The sequence below is a fragment of the Leptonychotes weddellii genome, chromosome 15 (assembly GCF_054177405.1).
Source record: "Leptonychotes weddellii isolate Sample4059 chromosome 15, ASM5417740v2, whole genome shotgun sequence".
NCBI lineage: Eukaryota > Metazoa > Chordata > Mammalia > Carnivora > Phocidae > Leptonychotes > Leptonychotes weddellii.
This window is the reverse complement of record NC_138383.1, coordinates 42,791,667-42,813,962: the sequence shown is the minus strand read 5'-3', so window position 1 is coordinate 42,813,962 and position 22,296 is coordinate 42,791,667. Positions and strand designations below refer to the sequence as shown.

Sequence of the window (22,296 nt, the reverse complement as noted above, 5' to 3'; positions counted from 1 at the left end):
GCGGAGGAGCTGGGATTTGAAGAAAGGCAGCCTGACTCCAGATCAAGCTGTTGACCATTACAGTATGCCCCAGCGGACACACAGACACACTCTAGTAGTCAGTAATGACTACTCTCCAATAATGTCCATACCGTCTCTTTATAGTAGTGAAAACAAGTGTTCCTTCTTAAAGGTGTCTAGTGATGAGAGTGGTGGGGCAGGAATGTTGCAGCAGGGAAGATGAGGGGAGAGCCATGTGGGAGCACAGACCCCTCACAGCTACAAGTGGTGGAAAAAGGTCCCAGTCCCCATTCATAGACCCCACCTGCTTTTAATTTGTGCTCATATAATGGCCGGGCTGAAATATGGACATTTATCCCAGACAATTTGGCTAGTAACAAGGGGAACTTCTATTTTGGCTTGTTGAGGGGGCCTCACATTCGCTGAGTACCTGTTGTGCTCAGAGTCACGTGGGCACCTTCACCAGTAAAAAACGGGAAAGGAAAAACACCAGCGAAAACGAGAGATGCAAATGTTAAGTCAGTTCTCTTTACAACAGATCGAGTGAAGCATTTGAGGTGTCTGATATCTTTTCATAGACTTAAATTATTAGAGTAACACAGAAAAAAAAAAATGTGACTCCCAGTTCCTCATTCCCTCTATGCTCTTAACTCGATTCTGTTGATGGGAGATGCAGATGGTATTTGATTTTGTGTGTTTAAATATTTATGCGATTCCTTTTCTACCAGCTAAAGGAACTCTCAGCGAAGATACTATTAGAGTGTTTCTGCATCAGATCGCAGCTGCCATGCGGATTCTGCACAGCAAAGGAATAATCCACAGGGATCTCAAACCACAGAACATTTTGCTGTCGTACGCGAATCGCAGAAAATCCAACGTCAGTGGTATTCGCATCAAAATAGGTAAATGGCCATGTAGTGTCTTATGGAAAGGACAGTCTTGAGACTCCATAGTTTTAAGAAAATTTTGTTCAGCTTTGTTAGAATGATGGGTTTTGTTGATGCGCTTTTGAAATTTTTATTGAGTTCAGCGAGGTGCATTTGGATATGGGAACCCTTTACGTTACTGGCAGCCTATCCTAAATCTCAGGACCGAGGGGCCCACGCTAGGAACTCCAAACACGACCCCCAGCAGCAAACCCTATCCTGCTTCTCATACATAACGTGATATATTATCATCATAACAGCAGTTGAATAACCTGGGCTCTTTACAGCCCATGGGATTTTAACACAAGGGATCTAAGAGACCATTTAGATCAGCCTTTCTTTTTCACAATTATTTGAAGCAGTTTGTAATGCTAGGTATTTTTTAAAGCTTTTCTTTAAAAATAAAAAAAAATTTATTTTGCCAGTATTTAAAGAAATTTCTGGAGGCGCCTGGGTGGCTCAGTCGGTTGGGCGTCTGCCTTCGGCTCAGGTCCTGATCCCAGGGTCCTGGGATCGAGCCCCACGTTGGGCTTCCTGCTCAGCGGGCAGCCTGCTTCTCCCTCTCCCTCAGCCCCTCTCCCAGCTCATTCTCTCTCTCTCTAAAATAAATAAATACAATCTTTAAAAAAATAAGTTTCTGATTTTATGTATGGTACATCTGGATCTGGAGAGGGAAAAAAAAAGTTCAAATTCCGTACCTGGCACTGATACTCAGTGAGAGCTGTATTAATGAATCGTTTATTGCAATTAGCTTTTTCTCTTGCAAAGCTTGGTGCCCGCTCCCTGATTACAAAACTGACAGAGCAGTGACTTAGACAGTCGGTGATCACTACCAGTTCTTAGCTTGTCGAAATTGAGGTAGAAACTTTTTTCTTTGGCAGACAGACTTATTCAATAAGCTGCAAATTCCTCACAATTCCTTTGTGCCCTCTGTGTCTTGAAGGTATGATCTATGTGAAGTGTGAGTAAAGGTATCCTTTGTTTTTCTCCTTTTTATTTTGTGAAATAGCGGATTTTGGGTTTGCTCGTTACCTACACAGTAACATGATGGCTGCAACACTGTGTGGGTCCCCAATGTACATGGTGAGTGACTGTTATTTTGTCTTTGCCTGTGTATAGTACGGTGCCTTTAGCACTGGAATTTAAGTATGATGCTGGTTTCCAGTTAAGATGTGATTTTATGTATAGCCTAAATTGTTGTTTGACACTGATTATATTACTGATAATGCTATAAGTCCTCTTTTGCTTTAAAATAGTGGACAGTAGAAGTCAGTCACTTTTACCCATTAGTTAAAAAAATTTTTTAAAGTAGGCTCCAGGGGCACCTGGGTGGCTCAGTCGTTAAGCGTCTGCCTTTCAGCTCAGGTCATGATCGAGCCCCGCATCAGGCTCCCTGCTCAGCAGGAAGCCTGCTTCTCCCTCTCCCTCTCCCACTCCCCCTGCTTGTGTTCCTTCTCTTTGCTGTGTCTCTCCCTGTCAAATAAATAAATAAAATCTTAAAAAAAAAAAAAAAAAGTAGGCTCCACACCCAGCGTGGAGTCCTTTTAGTTTAAAATTTTTTTAAATTAGTTATTAATGGTAGAAATTCCCTATTAGATTAAATTGAAACACAAATTGATGAAGCATGGTCAGGCTATACTTGATGTGTAATATTAGGGAAAACTTTATTTATTTATTTATTTTTAAACCCTCTTGGGCACTTCTTCATCTCTAGGGTGAACATGCTTATCTTTTGCATGTTATTTCTCTTGACAAGATCCCTAGATCATAGAAGGTTTTCACTTAGTGTTAGAGGTAAAGCTGAAAAATCTTAGTTCTCCCCTTCATCCTTCCGTATGGATGTTGTCATGTCTGAAAAGGCAAGGCTATGAAACTTCCCGAACCAATGTGAAGCATCAAGCCTGGAAATAGCTTAATTCTGGAGCTTCAGAATTCTGCAGAATAAATCGATGTACCTATCTCAGTTCTAAGTTTAAAATGGGCTTATATTCAATAGGGATTTCCTCTGATCTAAATCAGTGAGAAGCTTACTAGGGATGACAACTAAAAATGGTACGCTTGGAAAATAAAGTTTACTGGCTTTGAGCGTGTTTGACATTTCTGTTTAATATTTGTCCAGATTATTGGTATTTTTAAAAAGCAGCATCTAGTGAGAAGAGGTGGGAAAAGAGCTGTAAGAAAGCAGAGAAACACCTTTGCTTTTAAGACAATCCTTATTGTGTTTTCATCATAGTTTGTGTATTATTTTAAAAGCTTTCAAATGACAGGGAAAACAGAGTAATACAGCAAACACTTGTGTACCTCTTTTCCATATTTAACAAAGGTAACATTTTGCCATGTGTGCCTTGATCTTTTTTCTTTCTAGAAAGAAAGAAAATACTCCAGCAACAGCCCAAGTCCTTTAAACGTTTCCCTCTTTCCATGTCCCACTCTTCTACCCCAGAAGTAACCTCTGTCCTGTAGCTGGTGTGTATTTTTTTTTTAAAGATTTTATTTATTTATTTGAGAGAGAATGAGATAGAGAGCATGAGAGGGGGGAGGGTCAGAGAGAAAGGCAGACTCCCTGCTGAGCAGGGAGCCCGACATGGGACTCGATCCCGGGACTCCAGGATCATGACCTGAGCCAAAAGCAGTCGCTTAACCAACTGAGCCACCCAGGCACCCGCTGGTGTGTATTTTTATTATAACCTTAATACCCTTACTGTATTGCTGTCCATAGTAATATATAGAAATGCTTGTTTCTATCAATTGCTTCTTTTCATGCAACGCTGTTTTTGAGATTTATCAGTAAATACCAGTGTACGAATGTGGTTTAAGTTCACAGCAGGATCATCTGATTAGGGAAATGTTACAGTGTGACCTCATTTTAGTAGTTTTGTTAGGAGCATGACCTTTACCAGTTAATTTATCAATACTAGTATGTAGATAACATCATGCATGTGTTTGGAATGTTTTTATCCCCAGGCTCCTGAAGTTATTATGTCTCAACATTATGATGCTAAGGCAGACCTGTGGAGCATAGGAACAGTGATATATCAGTGCCTAGTTGGAAAACCACCTTTTCAGGTAGCCTGATTCTTTACTTCTGTGCTAAGTTTTGGGATCTTCTCATTTCACAGTTGCCTTTGACTTAGAAAACGGGGAACACTTTGAAAGCAGTGTTTTTGGTTCCCTTGTGATTTGTTTTGATTTTGTGAGCCAGAACAGCTTTTGCTTTTCCTTTTTTTAATCTGCCTTCCCTTTGTAGTTGGCCTGGGTGTAAAGCCCGTTACATGTTTGCCAGGCTAGTGACAACTAGCCGGGGTCAGGACTGACACCCTGGTGGGAAATGGTGTGAACAGTGATGTTCAGCGCTTCCTGCTTAGCTTGGTTTGGGGGGCCCTGCACTCCACGTGCGGGCTAGGCCTGGGCTGGGAAGATCACCAGAAACCGTCTCCAGCTTCCTATTCCTGTCACTGCTGGGTGAGAAGAGTTGATGGTTTCGCTTTTATGCACATTATTTTGGGTTACTCTTCCCTCTCCTCGACTCCATCCTTTCAGAAAGAGACCCTCTAGAACGAATCATGATGATTCCTCCTGAGTTCGTACAGCCCAGTTACAAAGAGGTTTTTTAAACCTGAAAACTGGAACAAAGTCAACTTATTTCTGTAAAAAAGTATATAAAATCAGTGCCCCAGCCATTTTAGACACTTAATTTCTCAGTCCAGTTGGTTAGAATGGCGGCCAAGGGGCAGCTTCGCCGCTCCAGCAGCTCTTACCATCCGGGCGCCACCTGGTGCTGGGTGCCCGGGGAGGGACTGAAAGGCAGGCGTGCGCTTCATTCCCTTCCTTGCACCCTTGGCAGTCCTAAGGGAAAATATACCCTGATTTTACCCAATAAAAATGTACCTGTTGGGTGGGCTGGGTGACCTCCAGAGTAGTGGTTCTTAACTCTTCCTAAGTTTCAGGCTCCTCTGGGAGGCTGACCTCGGCAAAGAGACCTTAAGCCCAGATACACAGAGTTCACGCATAGTTCCAGAGGTTTTTAAGTTCCTGGTGCCCATCTGTGGCTCCTTCCGAAACCCAGGACTTTCCGGTTCTGAATGTCTGCTCTGTAGCAACCCTGTGAGCATGGACCACATGATTTGAACTTTCTTCCCCCATTGTTTAGGGAATAAAACCTTTTTTTCTTTTCTTTTTTTTAAACAGGCCAATAGTCCTCAAGACCTAAGGATGTTTTATGAAAAAAACAGGAGCTTAATGCCTAGGTAGGTGTTCAGTTAAACTGGGTTTTACTGTCTGTAAATGCAACATTATGTGAACTGTGTTACCGGTTTCCATTCTTGAATCTTTATTCAGTTGACATTAATGTGAGAACATTCATTATAACAAAATCACAAAATTACTGGTGCGTCATAGGTGCCTGGGTAGTGCTGTAACTTCTTTTTTTTCTTTTTTAAAATGTAAAGTGTATTTAAAAGGAAAAAAAAAACTACAGAAGTTTTGCGTGTTCTTCGAGGGGAGGGAGATGCAAACAGAACAGATGTGCGTGACTAGGAGGTCAGTTCCTCCCTTGGCCTTCCCTGCTCTCTAGGATAACACGAACTGGCTCTGTACCTTATGTAGATATTTATACACACACATTTACATATTTATGCACACATATTTCAATACAAATTACATCGTACTTGACAAAGTTCTGCAACCTTTTTTTACTGTACAGTCTACCTTAGACATCATTTTAGCGACAGGATATAGAGAACTACCTCATTCTTTTAAGTGGCTTATAGAGTTCCATGGCTGGATGTATCATATTTTGTTTAATCAGATCCTTGTTTTCATTTTTTGGTTACTCCAAACAGTGTTTAGTGAAGTGTGTGTGTGTGTTGTACACTTCTGTGTATTTCTTTAGGATGGACTCCTAGAAATGGAATTGTTAGACCAAAAGGGCTGCTCTCCAGATCAGCTAATGCAGCAGTACAACAGAGTGCTTATTTCCCCACGTTTTTACCAACACAGGAGGTTATCACACCAGGTGCCTCACAAACGGAAGAGGACCAATTAGCTCTTTAATTTGCATTATTCTCTTTACTAGTAAAGTTGGCACTCTTTCATTTGTTTATGTCCTTTTGTAGTTTTTATTCTGTGAATTGCATGTTCCTATTAGTCATTTTTCTTTTGGTTTGTCTTTTTCTTAGTGGATTTTAGGAAGCTGTGTTGTTTCTCACTTGTATTTGAGCTGTGCCCTTTTCCAGACAGAACTGGAGGTGGCTCTTCTTCTGAGAACTCTAGCAAATATTAGTGCCAAGTTGAAGTTGTGTTAAAACTCAAGATTGTGCTTGTGAAGTGCTTTATGCCTGCAGATATTCAAACAGATAACATTAATAAGCACAATGCAGAAATCTTCCCGAATGGATGCCCTTTCTCAAAGGCAATTGCTTAATGTTTTTGGTTTTGGTTTTGGTTTTGGTTTTTCTCCTATAAGGAATGAGGCTTTACCATGATCTTCTTGGTATAAAATGTATTTGCAAAGCTGCATATGAAGGCAAAAATCATGTAGTTAATATGTATAAACTCACCCACTTAGAGTCTTTTTGTTCCTTTCCCCCAGTATTCCCAGAGAAACATCACCTTATTTGGCTAATCTCCTTTTGGGTTTGCTTCAGAGAAACCAGAAAGACAGAATGGACTTTGGTAAGTAATATTTTCAAATTTTGTATGCTCTCTAATTTTATTTTTGTGTAGCCCCCCAAAATTATTTTTGAATGATACTATAGAGTTTTCAGGAGAAAATTAAAGTCAATTTCTTTCTTTCTCTTTGTCTTTTTTCCTTCCCTTATTTTGTAAATATTTATTGACTGCTCACTATGTTCTAGGTACAGAGGATAGAGTAGTAAATAATAAAGAAAATCCCTGTCCTCATGTATTCTCGTGGGGGAGAGGCAAACAAAGGCTAAACGATAATCACGCACCATATAGAAGGTGATAAGTGCTGTGGGAAAGAAGAGGGAAGGGAAATGCAGGTGGGGGAGGGATTGAAAGTTTAAGTTCTGTGAAGCCCTTTCTGAGGAAGTGGCCTTTGAAGAAATACTTGGTCAAGGACAGCAGGATAGTGAGACAGTGGGCGGTGTGCATGTCTGTGGGAAGAGCTTTCCAGGCGGAGTGAACAGCCAGTACAAGTGCTCAGGGCTGGGAGAGTGCCACGTAAGCTGGAGGAACAGTTAGAAGGCTGGTTAAAGACGTGGGCTTTTGCTGAAAGTGTGATGGGGAGAACGTGAGCAGAGGAATAATAGGATCTGACCCATCTTTAGAAAGGATCATTCTGGTTGCTTGTTGCCAACAGACTGTGGAGAGGGACGGTGAGGTAGCGGGAGCACAGAGGCTGGGGGACCAATGTGGGGACTACAGCAGTTACCCCAGTGAGAGATGAAGGGGCTTAGGCCGGAATAAAAGCCACAGAAGTGGTAGGGAGTCCCTTGAATTCTGGATCTTTTTGGAGGTAGAGGCAGCAGTATTGACAGAGGAATTGGATGTGGGGTGTGAGAGAGAGAAGACTCAAAGATGCCTCCAGGCTGTCTGGCCTGGGCACGTGAAGGTATAGAGTCGTTGGTTATAGCTGGGTGAGGCTGTGTGGCTCGAGCAGGCTATGGGGCAAATCAGGGTTCAGCTTGGACCTGTCAAATTGAAGACATGGATTCAACATAGGGGTGCAGATACCCAAAGGGCACCTGGAGTTCAGAGGAGAGGTCTAGGCTGGGGATGTATTTGGGAGAAGATCTGGGAAGAAGGAAAGGAGGAGAAACACTCCAGAATGCTGGTGGAAAAGTCCCTGGCCTCGAAGATGGGGTTTTGGGAGACAGGGAGGGGAGCTCTGTGGCAGATTGGTTTTCACGGCTTTGGGGCTTTAGGAGAGCAGGCTCTGGGTGCTCCACGAGGCCGTGATTTTAGATTTTTACATTCTAAAGGTGAATCACTGATTTTGAGCCTTTCTTCTTTTTATAATATAATCATTTAAAGCTAAAAATTTCTAAGTATTTTAACACAGTCTATTTTCAAACAATATTTTACCACTTGTTGCATAATGAAAGAATTTGGAATGCTTAATACTGTAGGGATTATCCAGTTCCTGAAGGTTTTGAAAGAACCTTTTTCCCTGAAATTGTTTGGGTCTCAGCTCCTCTTTGGGGGACAGTTTGTTAACTTGTTCGTATCAATCTCATGTAAAAGATTGTTCTTCTTGATCTTACTCTTACCAGTCATATGTAAAAACAGCACTACTTATATTTAAATTTCAGACCAGAAAAGCCGTAAGACATGTTCAATGAAAATGCTTATTAACCTTGATCTTGATATTTTTAGAAAAAAAAAAAAGTGTTTGATGTTTCCTGTAGTAATTAGTTGTAATAGTAATAGAGATTTGCAAAAACTTAGTCCAGAGTTTTGGTCTGTTCGTGTGTGTTATGGAAGTCCACATAGGCTTCTGGATAAGACAGACCAGGGTTTGAATTCTAGTCCCTCAACTTGCTAGCTCTTTGACATTGGAGAAGATACATGGCCTTTATGTGCTTTATCCTTGTCCATAAAAGGAAGATAATGCTGCGTTAAGTTTGTGAGGATTAAATAAACTGTTATGTGAAGCACCCGATTTGTTGTCCTAGCAAATGTCCTCAGTAGACAATAGGTCTAGAAGTTTCCATATAAGGGACAAGGTGAAATAGTCTGATATGTATTTTCTTAAAGTTTTGTGAAGTTGGAACTAAATTTCAGCACATGTACTTGGTAAATATTTTTATCTTTCAGAGGGAGAAATTAAATTGAGAATTGCTCTGTAACCATGAGAAATAGGGGTCAATACTGAAACAACATATTCATCGATAATAGTTTTAAAATGATAGATCATATCAAGTATTTGTATATTTTCCATACCATAGCAGTTGATGGGGAATGCGGTTTCAGAGCATTTGCTTTCAGTTTTTTTATATCTTTTTTGTTTCATCCCTATTATGTCCATTGCAAAAATTAGCATAAAAAATCTTATAAGTCAAACTAGCATTAATGTGTACGTATACTACACAGGTAGAAAACTCATGTTTTTCTTCGAAATCCTCCACATTTCTATTCCTTAGCAAATCTTGTAACTGATATTTACCCTGAGTGGCTTTTGGCGATTTATATCAGTGAAACTCATGGGACCGTTCAGAGTAGAAGATACTTGAGACTGGCCCTGAGTTAAGCTTTTCCTGATCTCGTATCACCTCATTTAAACCCCCACGCTGGTGGTGTGCTGCCCTCCTTGCCTGCTCTGAGAGATTTACTAGCATACGGGTCTGGGACTTCATGACACAGGAGATTATCTTTGTGGGTTTTTAAAGAAATAGTGAAATGGGAAGGTAAAGAAAGTAATGAATGGCCATGTCCTCACCGACTTACTTATCTTTACCTAATTAGCAGCCTTATTGTGTAGGTTTTATCCTTGGTGGACAGCCAAAGAAATTAAATCAGACTTACAGATTTAAAAAAAAAAAAAATGTGAAACCACCTGCAGGAATCTCTCTTCTGGGATAGAAGGATGGGATTTATTGTATAAATCAGCTGCCTGGGTTGCCTCGTAGGACAGTTAACCACAGCTGTGCTTCCCGTACGTGCTTAGCAGGGGCAGCACAGGTCCCAGAACACATCTGCCTCGGTTGCTCGGGGCCTGCCGCCTTGGTAACGTGTGTTTGCAAAATTCACAATTACTATTTTAAATTATAATCTGATCATTTTGTAGATGACTTATAAAAGTCATAGGCTTTTACAGTGGAAGGAGATGGAGGCTACATAAAGAAGTTAATAATAATTATGATCTCAAAGACACTGTTAAATACATCGACAAGATTAACCTGTCTGCTAGTCAACCTCAGTTTAAGGGTTGCATTCTCCTTTTTTCATTACAGAAGCGTTTTTTAGCCATCCTTTTCTTGAGCAAGTTCCAGTGAAAAAATGTGAGTACCCATTTTTTTTGCATTTTTACTTGAAGAGTGAAGGCAGACTTAAGGGAGAATTAGCATTTTGTGTCACAAAATTAATTTTTGATTGTGCTTCTCAAGATTTCATTGAGTTTTTCTTCAATACCTGTAGCTTTATTTATTGAATTACACAGTCATTTTTTTCCCAAATCCCAGTTGAAATAGTTGTAGTAATTGCTGCAGTTGTAGTTCTACCCATGGGAGCTCTAATAAGTAGGTGAATGAATTTTTGGTCAACGCAAAGAGGTCGTAGTTTCGACAGGGTTTCTGTTAGACGAGCCGTGTAATTGCCCTGCAGAGTGGCGTCTCTCTCATCTGTGTTTCTTCCCCCAGCCTGCCCGGTTCCGGTGCCCGTGTATGCTGGCCCTGGCCCTGGAAGCTCCTGTGGTAGCTCTCCATCTTGTCGTTTTGCCTCTCCACCAGTAAGTTCTGGTTTTACTAAACATAATTTCAGAGTTAGTGCTATTGCCTCTGTTCGTAGGGAGCCTGCCAATACACTGTGGATATCCTTTTGAGGTGCAGTTCCTAGTGCTGCTGCGGTTTGGGCAGAGAGCGTGATTGTTGAGTCAAATGGACCTAGATTTGGACCTCTGCCCTTATTTAGCTGTGTAAGCTTTAGCAAGAAATGGCACCCCTCTGGGCCCTTTCCGTCTAAACAGGGAGTACAGTACTCTCACCTTTTCATGCCCTAGGGGTTGGGAAGGATGATAATTGCAGAGTACCCATCACAAGTAGATAGGTTATAGCTATTTATTTTCTCTATCATCACATCAGTTTGGATATTTATTGTACGTAGAATTTCCAGTGGTGGTCAGTGACCTCTGAGCCACATTCTTCTGACTTCAGTTCCCATAATGATGGTTACCAGCCCTTCAAGAGTTGCTCCACACCAGCCTCTTCCCTCCCCTCGGCTTCCCAGGCCGTTTTCTCCATGGCTTTCTCCCCTCCAACCTAAGTGCTTCTTCTAGATCCTGAGAATTTCTGCTCCACTCTCCCAGGGTTTTACTCTGCCCTTTTCTGACCCTTTCCCCAAATCTCTGTTGCAGTGTGGGTTGTGACCTTGAGGCTTTTCCATCAGCTGAAGGTCCAAGGGCCCTTGTGTCAGCTATTGTGAATATTTTCCAGATTAGCCTGGCAGACATGAATTTCTTGAATTCTGCTGGCAGAGGGTGGGGCAGTGATAAAAGGAGGTGATTGTATAATTAGTGGGTTCCCCTCAGAGGTTAAAGAGCATGGGGCTTGGGAGCTTCTGCATTCCTTACTTGCCACATTAACCCGGACAAATGGCTTAATCTCTTTGAGCCTGTTTCTCATATGGAAAGCGAGTGTAATTGACCTATTTCATAGGATTTTTTAAGGATAAATGAGCAAAAGCACTTTACTACAATGTCTGGTACATAGTACTCAGTAAGTGGCAACTGCTGTTATTATTAATTTCAAGGAAAACCTAACAGCCCATAGCTAAAGCAGATGCTGACGCAGCCGATCGCAAACAGACGAGTCCTAAAACTGGCAAAAACCCTTTTTGCCTAACCCTGCAGACTTAAACCAAGTTAGAAAAAGCAGATGGGCTAATAAGACATTATAGTCCCATGAATTAAAAGAAAAGAAAAGAGGGGAAAAAAAAGTGTTGTGGATTTCCTGCTTCAGTCTGGAATATAAGAAAACACTGGATTTGGAGTGACTGGGGAGAAATGCAGAGGAAGTGTACCGACATGGAAAGACAGTTGGCCTTATTTGGAGCCAGGCACAACTGACTTCGGTGCTGACCAGGCTGCTTGCTCACCCTTAACTTGGAGCAGGTCGGTTCCAGAGCTGAGCCATGGCTCCTTCGTTTGTAAGGCAGGCTTCATGAACTGTGCTTCAACAGCAGCGGGAGTGGGTACTTGATAAACTGTAGCTATTATTATGAAGTCTGTTTTTGATACAGTGTGAGACATAATATGAAAAGCAAAGTTTATGCTTGAGAAAGGAACCACAGGGAGGAATCTAATTATGAGAGAGATGTGGGAGAGAGCAAGAAGAAAGGAGCCTGTTTGTAGAATGACCAAGGAGTGAGAAAGAGAGGGTCCAGTAGGAGGGACATTGGATTGGAAATTGCTTTATCTGGAGAGAGCGAGTTGGGGTTTTCTGTTGGGTGGGGTAGCATTGAAAGGGAGAGCATACAGAGCTAGGCTCAGGCTGCTGGGGAAGAGACGGAGTGCTAACAGGAGTGAGGACATGCCAGAGGGAGAGAAGAGGCATATTTAGATGCTAAAAACTTTGGTGGGAAAACCATTTTTAGAAGGCTTTTATTAAAAGCTAATGCTTGGGGCGCCTGGGTGGCTCAGTCCGTTAAGCGTCGAACTCTTGATCTCAGCTCAGGTCTTGGTCTCAGGGTCGTGAGTTCAAGCTCCGCATTGGGCTCCACGCTGGGTGTGGAGCCGACTTAAAAAAAAAACCATCTAATGCTTGAAGTGAAAATAAAAAGTGAAAAAAGAAAGCTGGAGAATAAAAGGAAATCCAGAATGTTTCTAATTTCCAGATAGTGAGAAATGGGATGGTTTAATAGGTCTTGCTTTTAATGTAACCTGCCAAAAATAAGATAATTTTATGCATGCATCCCCTTCCTTCCTACGGCTGGAGTAGACTCTCATATGGAGGGTTGATACACATAGTCATGCACATACAACATTCTCTTTTTTTTACATTCTCACACAAATATCCAGCTGCTACTTGATTCCAGAGAAATCTTTGAAAGGAAAAAAAAAATCCAAATCAGTCTTTGAGTTATGATATTGGCTATAGGTTAAATGCTATTCAGATAATATTTCTTGAACATTTCTTGGTTTCCTAACATTTATTAGACACCTAGTTTCTATAAGGTTTCGTTTAATACAAATGAATGAAATGACCAGATCTCTTACATTAAGGAGCTTTTCATTTAGTTTTGTGGAGAAGAGGTAGGTAAAGCAATACTGTAGGAAGCATTTGTGTGTGTCTCTTTATTGCCTGTGGGAACATGAATGGGGAGCATGAAATCAGACCAAGAACTCAGGAAGGCTGCTCAGGGGAGGACATTGAGCAGAGTTTTAAAGAAAGACTTAGCAAAGTGAATTAGTAAAAGAATGGCATTGTAGGCAGAGATATCCCCATTCATAAAGTCATGGAAGCATGACCCACTGAAAGTATTCTCTAACCCCCCCGGGCCCACTTAAATTTGTTAGAATTAAGTGAAATTTAAAAGTTTGTTCCTTAGTCACATTAGCCCCTTTCAAGTGTTCAGTAGCTGTCTATGGCTAGTAGATCCATGTCTCCATCATTGTTGGAAGTTCTGTAGACAAGGCTTCTCTGAGCAGTCCAGGCTGGGTGGATGCAGAGAGCATTGGTGGTGTGGGGAGGGGTAGGTAGAGCTAGAGAGGCAGGGAACTGCTGTATCCTGATGGGATTTGGCTGTGGTGAGCCATCTGAATGCTTTTAGGTGGAGGTGTGCTGTGACCCGCTGTGTGTCTTAGCTCGATTCTTCTGAAAGCAGGGTGGAAGGCTGGATTTGAGACTAGTAGAGAGTAGAGTGGTCTCTCTATCAGAGGAAAGAGAACACTGCAGACTACTGCACCTTTCTTGTTTTGTTTTTGTTTTTCTCAGAATGAGGGCCTGAGCTCATTCATTTTGTTTTCTGAGAATGAGGGCGTGCGGGAAGGTGGGGGCTAGGTAAGAGAAGGGTAGAGTTTGCCGAGCCTGGAATTGCTTGAACTGGGGACTGAATGGATGGATAATGGTGAAGTCGCTCAGTCAGGGAGAGTGGGGAGGAGTGCTTTGGAGTGGGAAGGTGGTGAGTTAGTCCACGCTCACCGGAGAGACCTAGGCTGCAGAGGTGTGGTGGTACTTGAAGGAGGGTGAGAGTGGTCGCCAGGGTAAGTATAAAAATGTGAGGAGCAGAGGGCCCAGGGTGGCACCTTGGGGAACTCCACATTCTTATCCCTCTCCTTTAAGGGACAAACGAGAAGCAGTTACCCACAAAACAGACTAAGAAGCAGGCTCACTGAATGAAGGGGTAGAGTGTCAAGAGTGGTCCGCAGTGCAGATGAAACAGAGTTCAGGTAACTTAAGGAATAGAGTACGTGTCCACATGACTTGGCAGTGGGAGTGAATGGTAAGCCTGATAAAGACCGTCTTATTGGACAGTTGAAGGCAGAAAGTGATTATGGTGGGTTGAGCGATACATAGGAGGTGAGGAGTTTGAGTCAGTGAAGATTGATAATTTCGAGAGACATTGTTAAAAAGTAAGGAAGTGAGAGAAGATGGTTAATTAAGAGGACTGCAGGGATTTGAGGTGTGAGAAAATGGAATGTGTTTATGTGCGGAGGGGAAGAAAGCCAGAGGAAAGGGAGAGGGTGAGAGCTTCAGGAGCAGGGGGGAGCTGATCCAGGTCTCTGAGGAGGTGGAGGGGAATAGACTTAGAGCAAGGGTGGAGAGACTATTGAGGAGAAGATCTCTTCCACTCAGATGCTGTGGGTGCAGACAAGTTTACTCGAGAAAGTGCCTGCCTAAACCACTGGAAAGAAATTGTGGAGTTAGATGCTTGGAATCACATATCAACTTGACCGCTTTTTGGCTGTGTGATCTCAGGCAAATTTCCCAAACTTCTGAGCTTTGTTTATTTATATATATATGAAATGGGTTTCAGAACAGGACTGGTTAGGGAACACATGGAAAATTCTCAACAGTATCTAGCCCATGGTAGCCGGTCAGTCCTGTTAGTCTTTCCATTATCCCTTCGCTTGATTACCTTGACACATAAGGTCTCTCTAAAAAGTGATGAGGGGATTGTATGTCATTTGTGTGTGTCACACACACACACACACACACACACAGGCACACACACACACAATAGGAGATGTGAGACAGATTTCATTGCATAGTGACATTCAAAGGAGAGCTAACAGTGAATTGGGTGTTTAAGATTGGGGGGTTTAAGTTTAAAGGGCATTGTGTAGTATTTTTCCTTTTCTTAAATAGAAACAGAGGTTAAACAGGGTCATAGGGGACTTAACACAATCAGCTAGGAAGTTCATTGTTTCAGAAAACCATTGTGTAATCAAGACATTTAATGAGAGGTGTCACTTGAGTCCTTGAACTAGGCAAATGCCAAAGGGCATGTAACTGCTTACATCTGACTATTTGCTTATATACATTTTGCAATGCTTTCCTTTCCTTCCTGCCCTGTCGCCTGCAAACCCACTCCTCCCCCTAACAAAAGAGGAACAAAAGGAACATACCCACAACCTGTAAGGTTTTCCAGATCTTTCTTTCTGTGAGTGTACATAAATCTCTAGGCTTGAATGCAGTTATCCTTATTGATTTATTTACTTTTTTACAGAACATGGTCTCTTGCTTTCCTGTTTATATTGTTTTCTTCATTGGAAGTTTAAAACTTTTTAAAATGTCTGCAGGATGTCATTAGTCTAAAGTCCCTGGACACTGTTTTGGTCATCAAGTGAAGAGTTGCTGAGCACCTGCTTTGCTAGGCCAGGAGCCAAATCTGGGACTGTTGAGATGATAAAAACACCCCTCAGAAATTTCAGGAGAGGCAGACGTGTACATGATAAGTGGTATGATATATGTTTAAGTATCATTTTTGGAAAACATTTTAGAAGTCTTTATACAAAGACACTTTAAACTGTGCTTTTCTAAGGGAAAGATTTTCCAAAGAGATTTTTTTTTTGAAGTTTTAAGATGGAACTGAACTTTATGCCCACTTGTATGAAGACAGTATTCCTTGGTCGAATGGCTGTTCTGACGTGCATTTTGTTGTGAGGCCAGTTTTAATTTTATGTTGTTAATTGCAGTCCCTTCCAGATATGCAGCATATTCAGGAGGAAAACTTATGCTCCCCACCACTGGGTCCTCCCGACTATCTCCAGGTGTCCAGAGACTCCGCCAGTGCCAGTAGCAAGAACTCTTCTTGTGACACGGATGACTTTGTTTTCGTCCCACACAGCGTCTCGTCCGACCACTCATGTGAGAATCTTTTCTACTTGCACACATTATATTTCTTAATTTACTAGCCTGGCATTTATTTTTAACTCCTATGTCATGCTCTCTCGTGTCGGCCACCTTTTCAGAGGGGGCACTTTATTGAGTTGTTTGAATTCCCAGAACTACCTACCTACGTTTTAGCTCTGCTCAGTCATCTTCCATAAAGCACTAACTGGGTTCTGAAGGTAGATGAAAAGTTTGCGGGAAATGATCTCCAATTCTGTTTGTATCCACACAGAAAGAAATAGAAAAGTCAGCAGAATGAGAGAAATTAAATTTAAGGAAAGGCATGAAGGGAAGACCTCTTTTGCAAAAACAACCTAAGAGTCAAGGGAGGTTAAAACCAGTCTGGAGGCCCTTCAGGAGAGACTGGCATGAGGTCAGGAATGAGTTTCATAAATATATGGGAAGAGTTTTTATAAAGGAAGCAGAATCCAACTTGACTAAATATGGTCAGGGCTCTAAGGAGTAGCAAAGGGCACCAGAAAACCTACAAAAAAAGAAGTTAGACAAAACCATGGAGGAAGAAGGAACTGTGGTTTGGTTGTGAAGGAACAGGATCAGAAAAACCAGAAACTGGGTTCCTTCAATAATTGAATAGTATCAAGTTGACCATGTGCAGGTGCAGATGGTTGGATAAGTTCGTATCAAGAGGTCTGTGTAGTTGTTTGTCAGGTTTTACAGCTGCTGCCCTTAGGCATCGTGCTAGTTGTTGTGAAGGCCGTCATCCCCAGAGCAAGCGAGCTCCGGGGTGTATCGACTGGGGCAGGGGGAGCACGGACAGAGCTGCAGGGGTAGGTGGGGTGGTTCACCATTGGTGCTCCGACAACTGGGAGTTACCTTTAAAAATCCAGAATACAGTGGTTTTCTTCTATTTTAAAAAAGGAATTAAAATGAAAAATTATGCAGTATTTCAAGCAGGAAATAATACAGCAGATACTCAAGTCCACCACCATTCTAATTTTATTTATGTCGAAGTTTGGCCACATTGTTTTAGATGTCTTTTAAAGATGTAAAATGCTATACGGGTACGGCTAAAGTCCTTTTCCTCGTTCTACTCTTGCCAGAGGTAAATTCTTACTGTAGATTTTTTTTAATACTTTCACATATGCCTGTATCTATAAATAACATACAGTATTCTTGTGTTTTTACAGTTTTAAGTAAATGGTATAAGGAACGTTATTATAGCTTGGTTTTAGATAATTCCTATCTTTTCACTATTCAAAATGTATTGTAACAGATATCCTTGTGTCAGAGTTCCTTCCACATGGATACTCTAGAAATTTTCAACTTCAAATCTATGAAATATTGGTACAGACAAGTTGTAGGCAACTAATAGTCTCTGCCGTGCTGCCCCAATGGAATAATGGTAACTTCTAAATACTTTTTTTTTTTCATCTTTACCTTTACCTGGAATTCACTTTTGTAGATGGAATAAGGTAGGGATCTTATTATTGAATATTCTGTCCTTTTTCTACTGAGAGGCAATTCCAGATTTGTCATATCACGTTTACATAAAGAATTGGGTTTGTTTTAAGGTTTTCTATTTATTCCATTGGTCTATTTGTCTGTATTATAATCATTTTTAAATTGGTGTGTGTGTGTGTGTGTGTGTGTGAGAGACAGAGAGAGAGAGAGATTGTGGGGAGGGGTGATGGTAGAGAGCATTCTAGTATTCTTTGGAATCACCCTGGCTACTCTTGACGCCTTTTGTGCCAGTGTCGTCTAATTGCAGCTTGACAAATCTTACAAAAAACCATTTGGGGATTTTGATGGGAATTGTGTTGATTTTAAAAGACCTATACAGGGACAGTTAATGATCTTTACAATATTAAATTGTCAAATCAAGAATATATGTTTCTCGGGCACCTGGGTGGCTCAGTTGGTTAAGCGACTGCCTTCGGCTCGGGTCATGATCCTGGAGTCCCGGGATCGAGCCCCACATCGGGCTCCCTGCTCAGCAGGGAGTCTGCTTCTCCCTCTGACCCTCACCCCTCTCAGGCTCTCTCTCTCATTCTTTCTCTCAAATAAATAAATAAAATCTTTAAAAAAAAAAAAAAGAATATATGTTTCTCACAAAACAGGATCATAGGGGAAGGGAAGGAAAAGTGAAATAGGATAAAAACAGAGGGAGGCAAGCCATAAGAGACTCTTAACTCTAGGGAACAAACTGAGGGTTGCTGGAGGGGAGGTGGGTGGGGGGATAGGGTAACTGGGCGATGGGCATTAAGGAGGGCACTTGATAGAATGAGCACTGAGTGTTGTATGCAACTGATAAACCACTAAATTCTACCCCTGAAACTAGTAATACACTATACCTTAACTAACTTGAATTTAAATAAAATCTAAAAAAAAAAAAGTATGTTTCTCCACTTATTTAGGTTTCCTTAATGTGTTTTGATAGATATTTATATTTTCCTACATAAAGGACATTCACATCTTTTGTCTTATTCTAGTTACCTTTGTTTTTTGTCCTTGTATAAATACTGTATTTGAAATTTTTTTTTTCCAAAAATGCTCCTGTCGAGGTCTTTGTGCTTCCAAATCTCAGGTCATTTCTCAGTCTTCATCTTTTTGATGTGTTTACAGCATTTGTTATAGTTGGCCACACCCTTCTTTTTATTTTTATTTTTTTAAAGATTTTATTTGTTTATTTGTCAGAGAGAAAGAGTGAGAGCACAAGCAGGGGGAGGCAGAGGGAGAAGCAAGCTCCTTGCTCGGCAAGGAGCCTGATGTGGGACTCGATCCCAGGACCATGGGATCATGACCTGAGCTGAAGGCAGGCATCCCCACACCCTTCTCTTTAGTTATTAAAAATTTGTTATTGTAAAATATATCATGCATATATTTTTCAAAGATTTTTATTTATTTAGAAAGAGTAAGAGCAAGTGGGGGGAGGGGCAGAGGGAGAGGGAGAGAGGGAATCCCAAGCAGACTCTGCACTGAACCCAATGTGGGGCTCGATCTCACAACCCTGAGATGATGATCTGAGCTGAAATCAAGAGTTGGACACTCAACCGACTGAGCCACACCGGTGCCCCAAAGATTTTATTTTTTTAGAGCAGTTTTAGGTTTACAACAAAACTGAGAGGAAGGTACCAGTTTCCCACATACCCCCTGCCCCTCCCCATTCTCAACATACTCACCAGATGTTAAAGGGATAATACCAGAGGATAAACCTACATTGACACGTCACAATCACCCAACATCCATAGTCCACTTAGAATTCATTCTTGTTGTTGTACATTCTTTGGGTTTGGAGAAAGGTATAATGACATTTATCCATCGTTATAATATAGAGAGCATTTTCAGTGCCCTAAAAATCCTCTGAGCTCCCCACCTGTCCCTTGGAAACCACTGATCTTTTTATTGTCTCTATAGTTCTGTACCACAGTTTGTCCATTTACCTATTGAAGGACACTTTGATTGCTTCCAGGTTTTGACAATTAAGAATAAAGCTACTATAAACATCTGTGTGCAGGTTTTTGTGTGGACATAAGCGTGCAGCTCCTTTGGATAAATACCAAGGAGCATGACTGCTGGCTGGTATGGTAAGGGCATGTTTAGTTTTGTAAGAAAACACCAAACTCGTCCCAAGTGGCTGTACCATTTTGCATTCCCACCAACAGTGAATGGGAGTTTCTGTTGTTCCACGTGTTCACCAGCATTTGGTGGTGTCAGTGCTCCAGGGATGGCTGTTCTGATAGATGTGCAGCGGTGTCTCGTTGTTTTAATTTGCATTTCTCTGATGACATCTGATATCAGTTCAACATCTTTTCATATGCTTATTCACCATCCCTATATCTTCTTTGGTGAGGTGTCTGTTCAGATCTTTGGCCCAGGGACTCCTGGGCGGCTCAGTCGGTTAAGCATCTGCCTTCGGCTCAGGTCATGGTCCCAGGGTCCTGGGATCGAGCCCCGCATCGGGCTCCCTGCTCAGCGGGGAGTCTGCTTCTCCCTCTCCCGTTCCCCCTGCTTGTGTTCCCTCTCTTGCTGTCTCTCTGTCAAATAAATAAATAAAATCTTAAAAAAAAAAAAAAGATTTTGGGCCCATTTTTCAGTTGGGTTGTCTGTTATCTTATTGTTGAGCTTTAAGAGTTCTCTCTATACTTGGGATAACAGTCCTTTATCAGATGTGTCTTTGGGCACAAATATTCTTTTGCAGATATCTTTGTTCAGTCTGTAGCTTATATTCCATTCTCTTGATACTGTCTTTCACAGAGCAGTTTTTAATTTTAATAATCACTAAAGATCAATTAAATGATTTAAATAAATTTCTTTCTTTCATAGATTGCGTTTAGTGTTGGTATCATGATACCCAAGGTCCTCTAGGTTATGTTATCTTCTACAATATTTGCATTTTTTTTTCTTTTACATTTAGGTCTGTGGCCCATTTTGAGTTAATTTTTTCGAAAGGTCTACATCTAGATGAATTTTTTTTTTTTGTCTGTGGATATCTAATTATTATAGCATTATTTGTTGAAGACTGTCTTTGCTCCATTGTATTGTCTTTGCTCCTCTGTCAAAGATCAGTTGACTGTATTTTGGGGGGTCTCTTTCTGGTCTCCCTGTTCTGTTCCATTGATCTGTTTGTTCTTTTGCCAATACAACACTGTCTTGATTACTGTATTAAGTCTTTTTTTTTTTTTAAAGATTTTATTTATTTATTTGGGAGAGAGAGAGAGCATGAGAGAGGGGAGGTCAGAGGGAGAAGCAGACTCCCTGCCGAGCAGGGAGCCCGATGCGGGACTCGATCCCAGGGACTCCAGGATCATGACCCGAGCCGAAGGCAGTCGCTTAACCGACTGAGCCACCCAGGTGCCCTACTGTATTAAGTCTTGAAGTTGCGTAGTGTCAGTCCTTTGTCCTTCTATTTCAGTGTTCTGTTGGCTATTGTGGGTCCTTTGCCTCTCCATTTAACCATTAGAATTAGTTTGTCAGTATCCATAAAATAAGTTGCTGGGATTTTCACTGGGATTGTAGTGAATCTGTAGATCAAGTTGGGAAGAACTGACATGTTTACAATATTTAGTCTTCCTATCCAAAAACATAGAATATCTCTCCATTTATGTAGTTCTTTGATTTCATTCATCAGTTTTGTAGTTTTCCTCATACAGACCTTGTATGACTTTTGTTAGATTTATACCTAAATATTTCATTTTGGGGGGTGCTGATATAAATGGTGTTGTGTTTTTAATTTCAAATTTTAGTTGTTTATTATTGAGATATAGGAAAGCAATTTACTTTTTAAATATTTACCTTATATCCTGCAACCTTGCTTTAATTACTTATTAGTTCCAGGAGGTTTTTGTCAATTCTTTCATATTTTTTTTACATAATCATGTCATCTTTGAACAATAGTTTTATGTTTACCTTCCCAAGCTGTATACTTTTCATTTCCTTTTCTTGACTTACTGCATTAGCAAGGACTTCCAGTGCAGTGTTGAAAAGAAGTGGTGAAAGAGGACTTTCTTCACAGATTATATGAAACTGTAATAACCACAGCCAATAAAAAGTCAGTGGGGAAAAAAAAAAGAAAGAGGACATCCATATATTTTTACCCTATCTTAGTGGGAAAGCTTGGAGTTTCTCACTATTTAGTATTATGTTAGCAGTAGCTTTTTGTAGCTATTCTTTATCAAGTTGAGACAGTTCCCCTCCATTCTTAATTTACTGTGAGTTTTTATCATGAATGGTGGTTGGATTTTGTCAAATGCTTTTTCTGTGATTTTCTATTAATGTGATAGATTACATTAATTTTAGAATGTTGAACCAGTCTTGCATACCTGGGATAAATTCCATTTGGTCATGGTATATAATTCTTCTTATACATTGCTGGATTCAGTTTGCTAATATTTAGTTGGAGATTTTTGCATCTGTGTTCATGAGAAATACTGGTCTGTAGTCTCCTTGTAATGTCTTTTTCTGGTGTTGGTATGAGGGTAATGATGGCCTTATAGAATGAGTTAGGAAATATTCTCTCTGCTTCTATCCTCAGAAAGAGATTGAAAATAGAGATTTGGTATAATTTCTTCCTTAAGTGTTTGGTAGAATTCACCAGACAACTCATCTGGGCCTGGTGCTTTCTGCTTTAGAAGGCTATTTATTATTGATTCAATTTCTTTAATAGATGAAGACCTATATTCAAATTGCCTGTTTCTTCCTAAGTTTTGGCAGATGTGTCTTTCACAGAATTGGTCCATTTCATCTAGGGTGTCAAATTTGTGGGCATAGAGTTTTTCATAGTATTCCTTTATTACCCTTTTAATTTCAGTGGGACCTCTACTGGTGTCTCTTCTTTCATTTGTGGTATTAGTAATTTGTATCCCCTCTCTATTTTTTTCTTTAGTTCACCTGGCTAGAAG

General features: G+C 40.9%; 1 protein-coding gene across 3 annotated transcripts in view; it reads left to right on the top strand.

The window, feature by feature from the left end:
- ULK2 (unc-51 like autophagy activating kinase 2) overlaps positions 1-22,296 on the top strand; it is a 72,181-nt gene that overhangs the window by 10,010 nt on the left and 39,875 nt on the right. For all 3 annotated transcript variants that reach the window (XM_081805645.1, XM_081805644.1, XM_081805643.1), the window contains exons 3-10: positions 729-902; positions 1,936-2,009; positions 3,891-3,992; positions 5,115-5,173; positions 6,517-6,599; positions 9,842-9,889; positions 10,247-10,335; positions 15,742-15,913. In XM_081805645.1, coding sequence (XP_081661771.1) covers positions 729-902; positions 1,936-2,009; positions 3,891-3,992; positions 5,115-5,173; positions 6,517-6,599; positions 9,842-9,889; positions 10,247-10,335; positions 15,742-15,913 — 801 coding nt within the window. The remainder of the gene's footprint in view (positions 1-728; positions 903-1,935; positions 2,010-3,890; positions 3,993-5,114; positions 5,174-6,516; positions 6,600-9,841; positions 9,890-10,246; positions 10,336-15,741; positions 15,914-22,296) is intronic.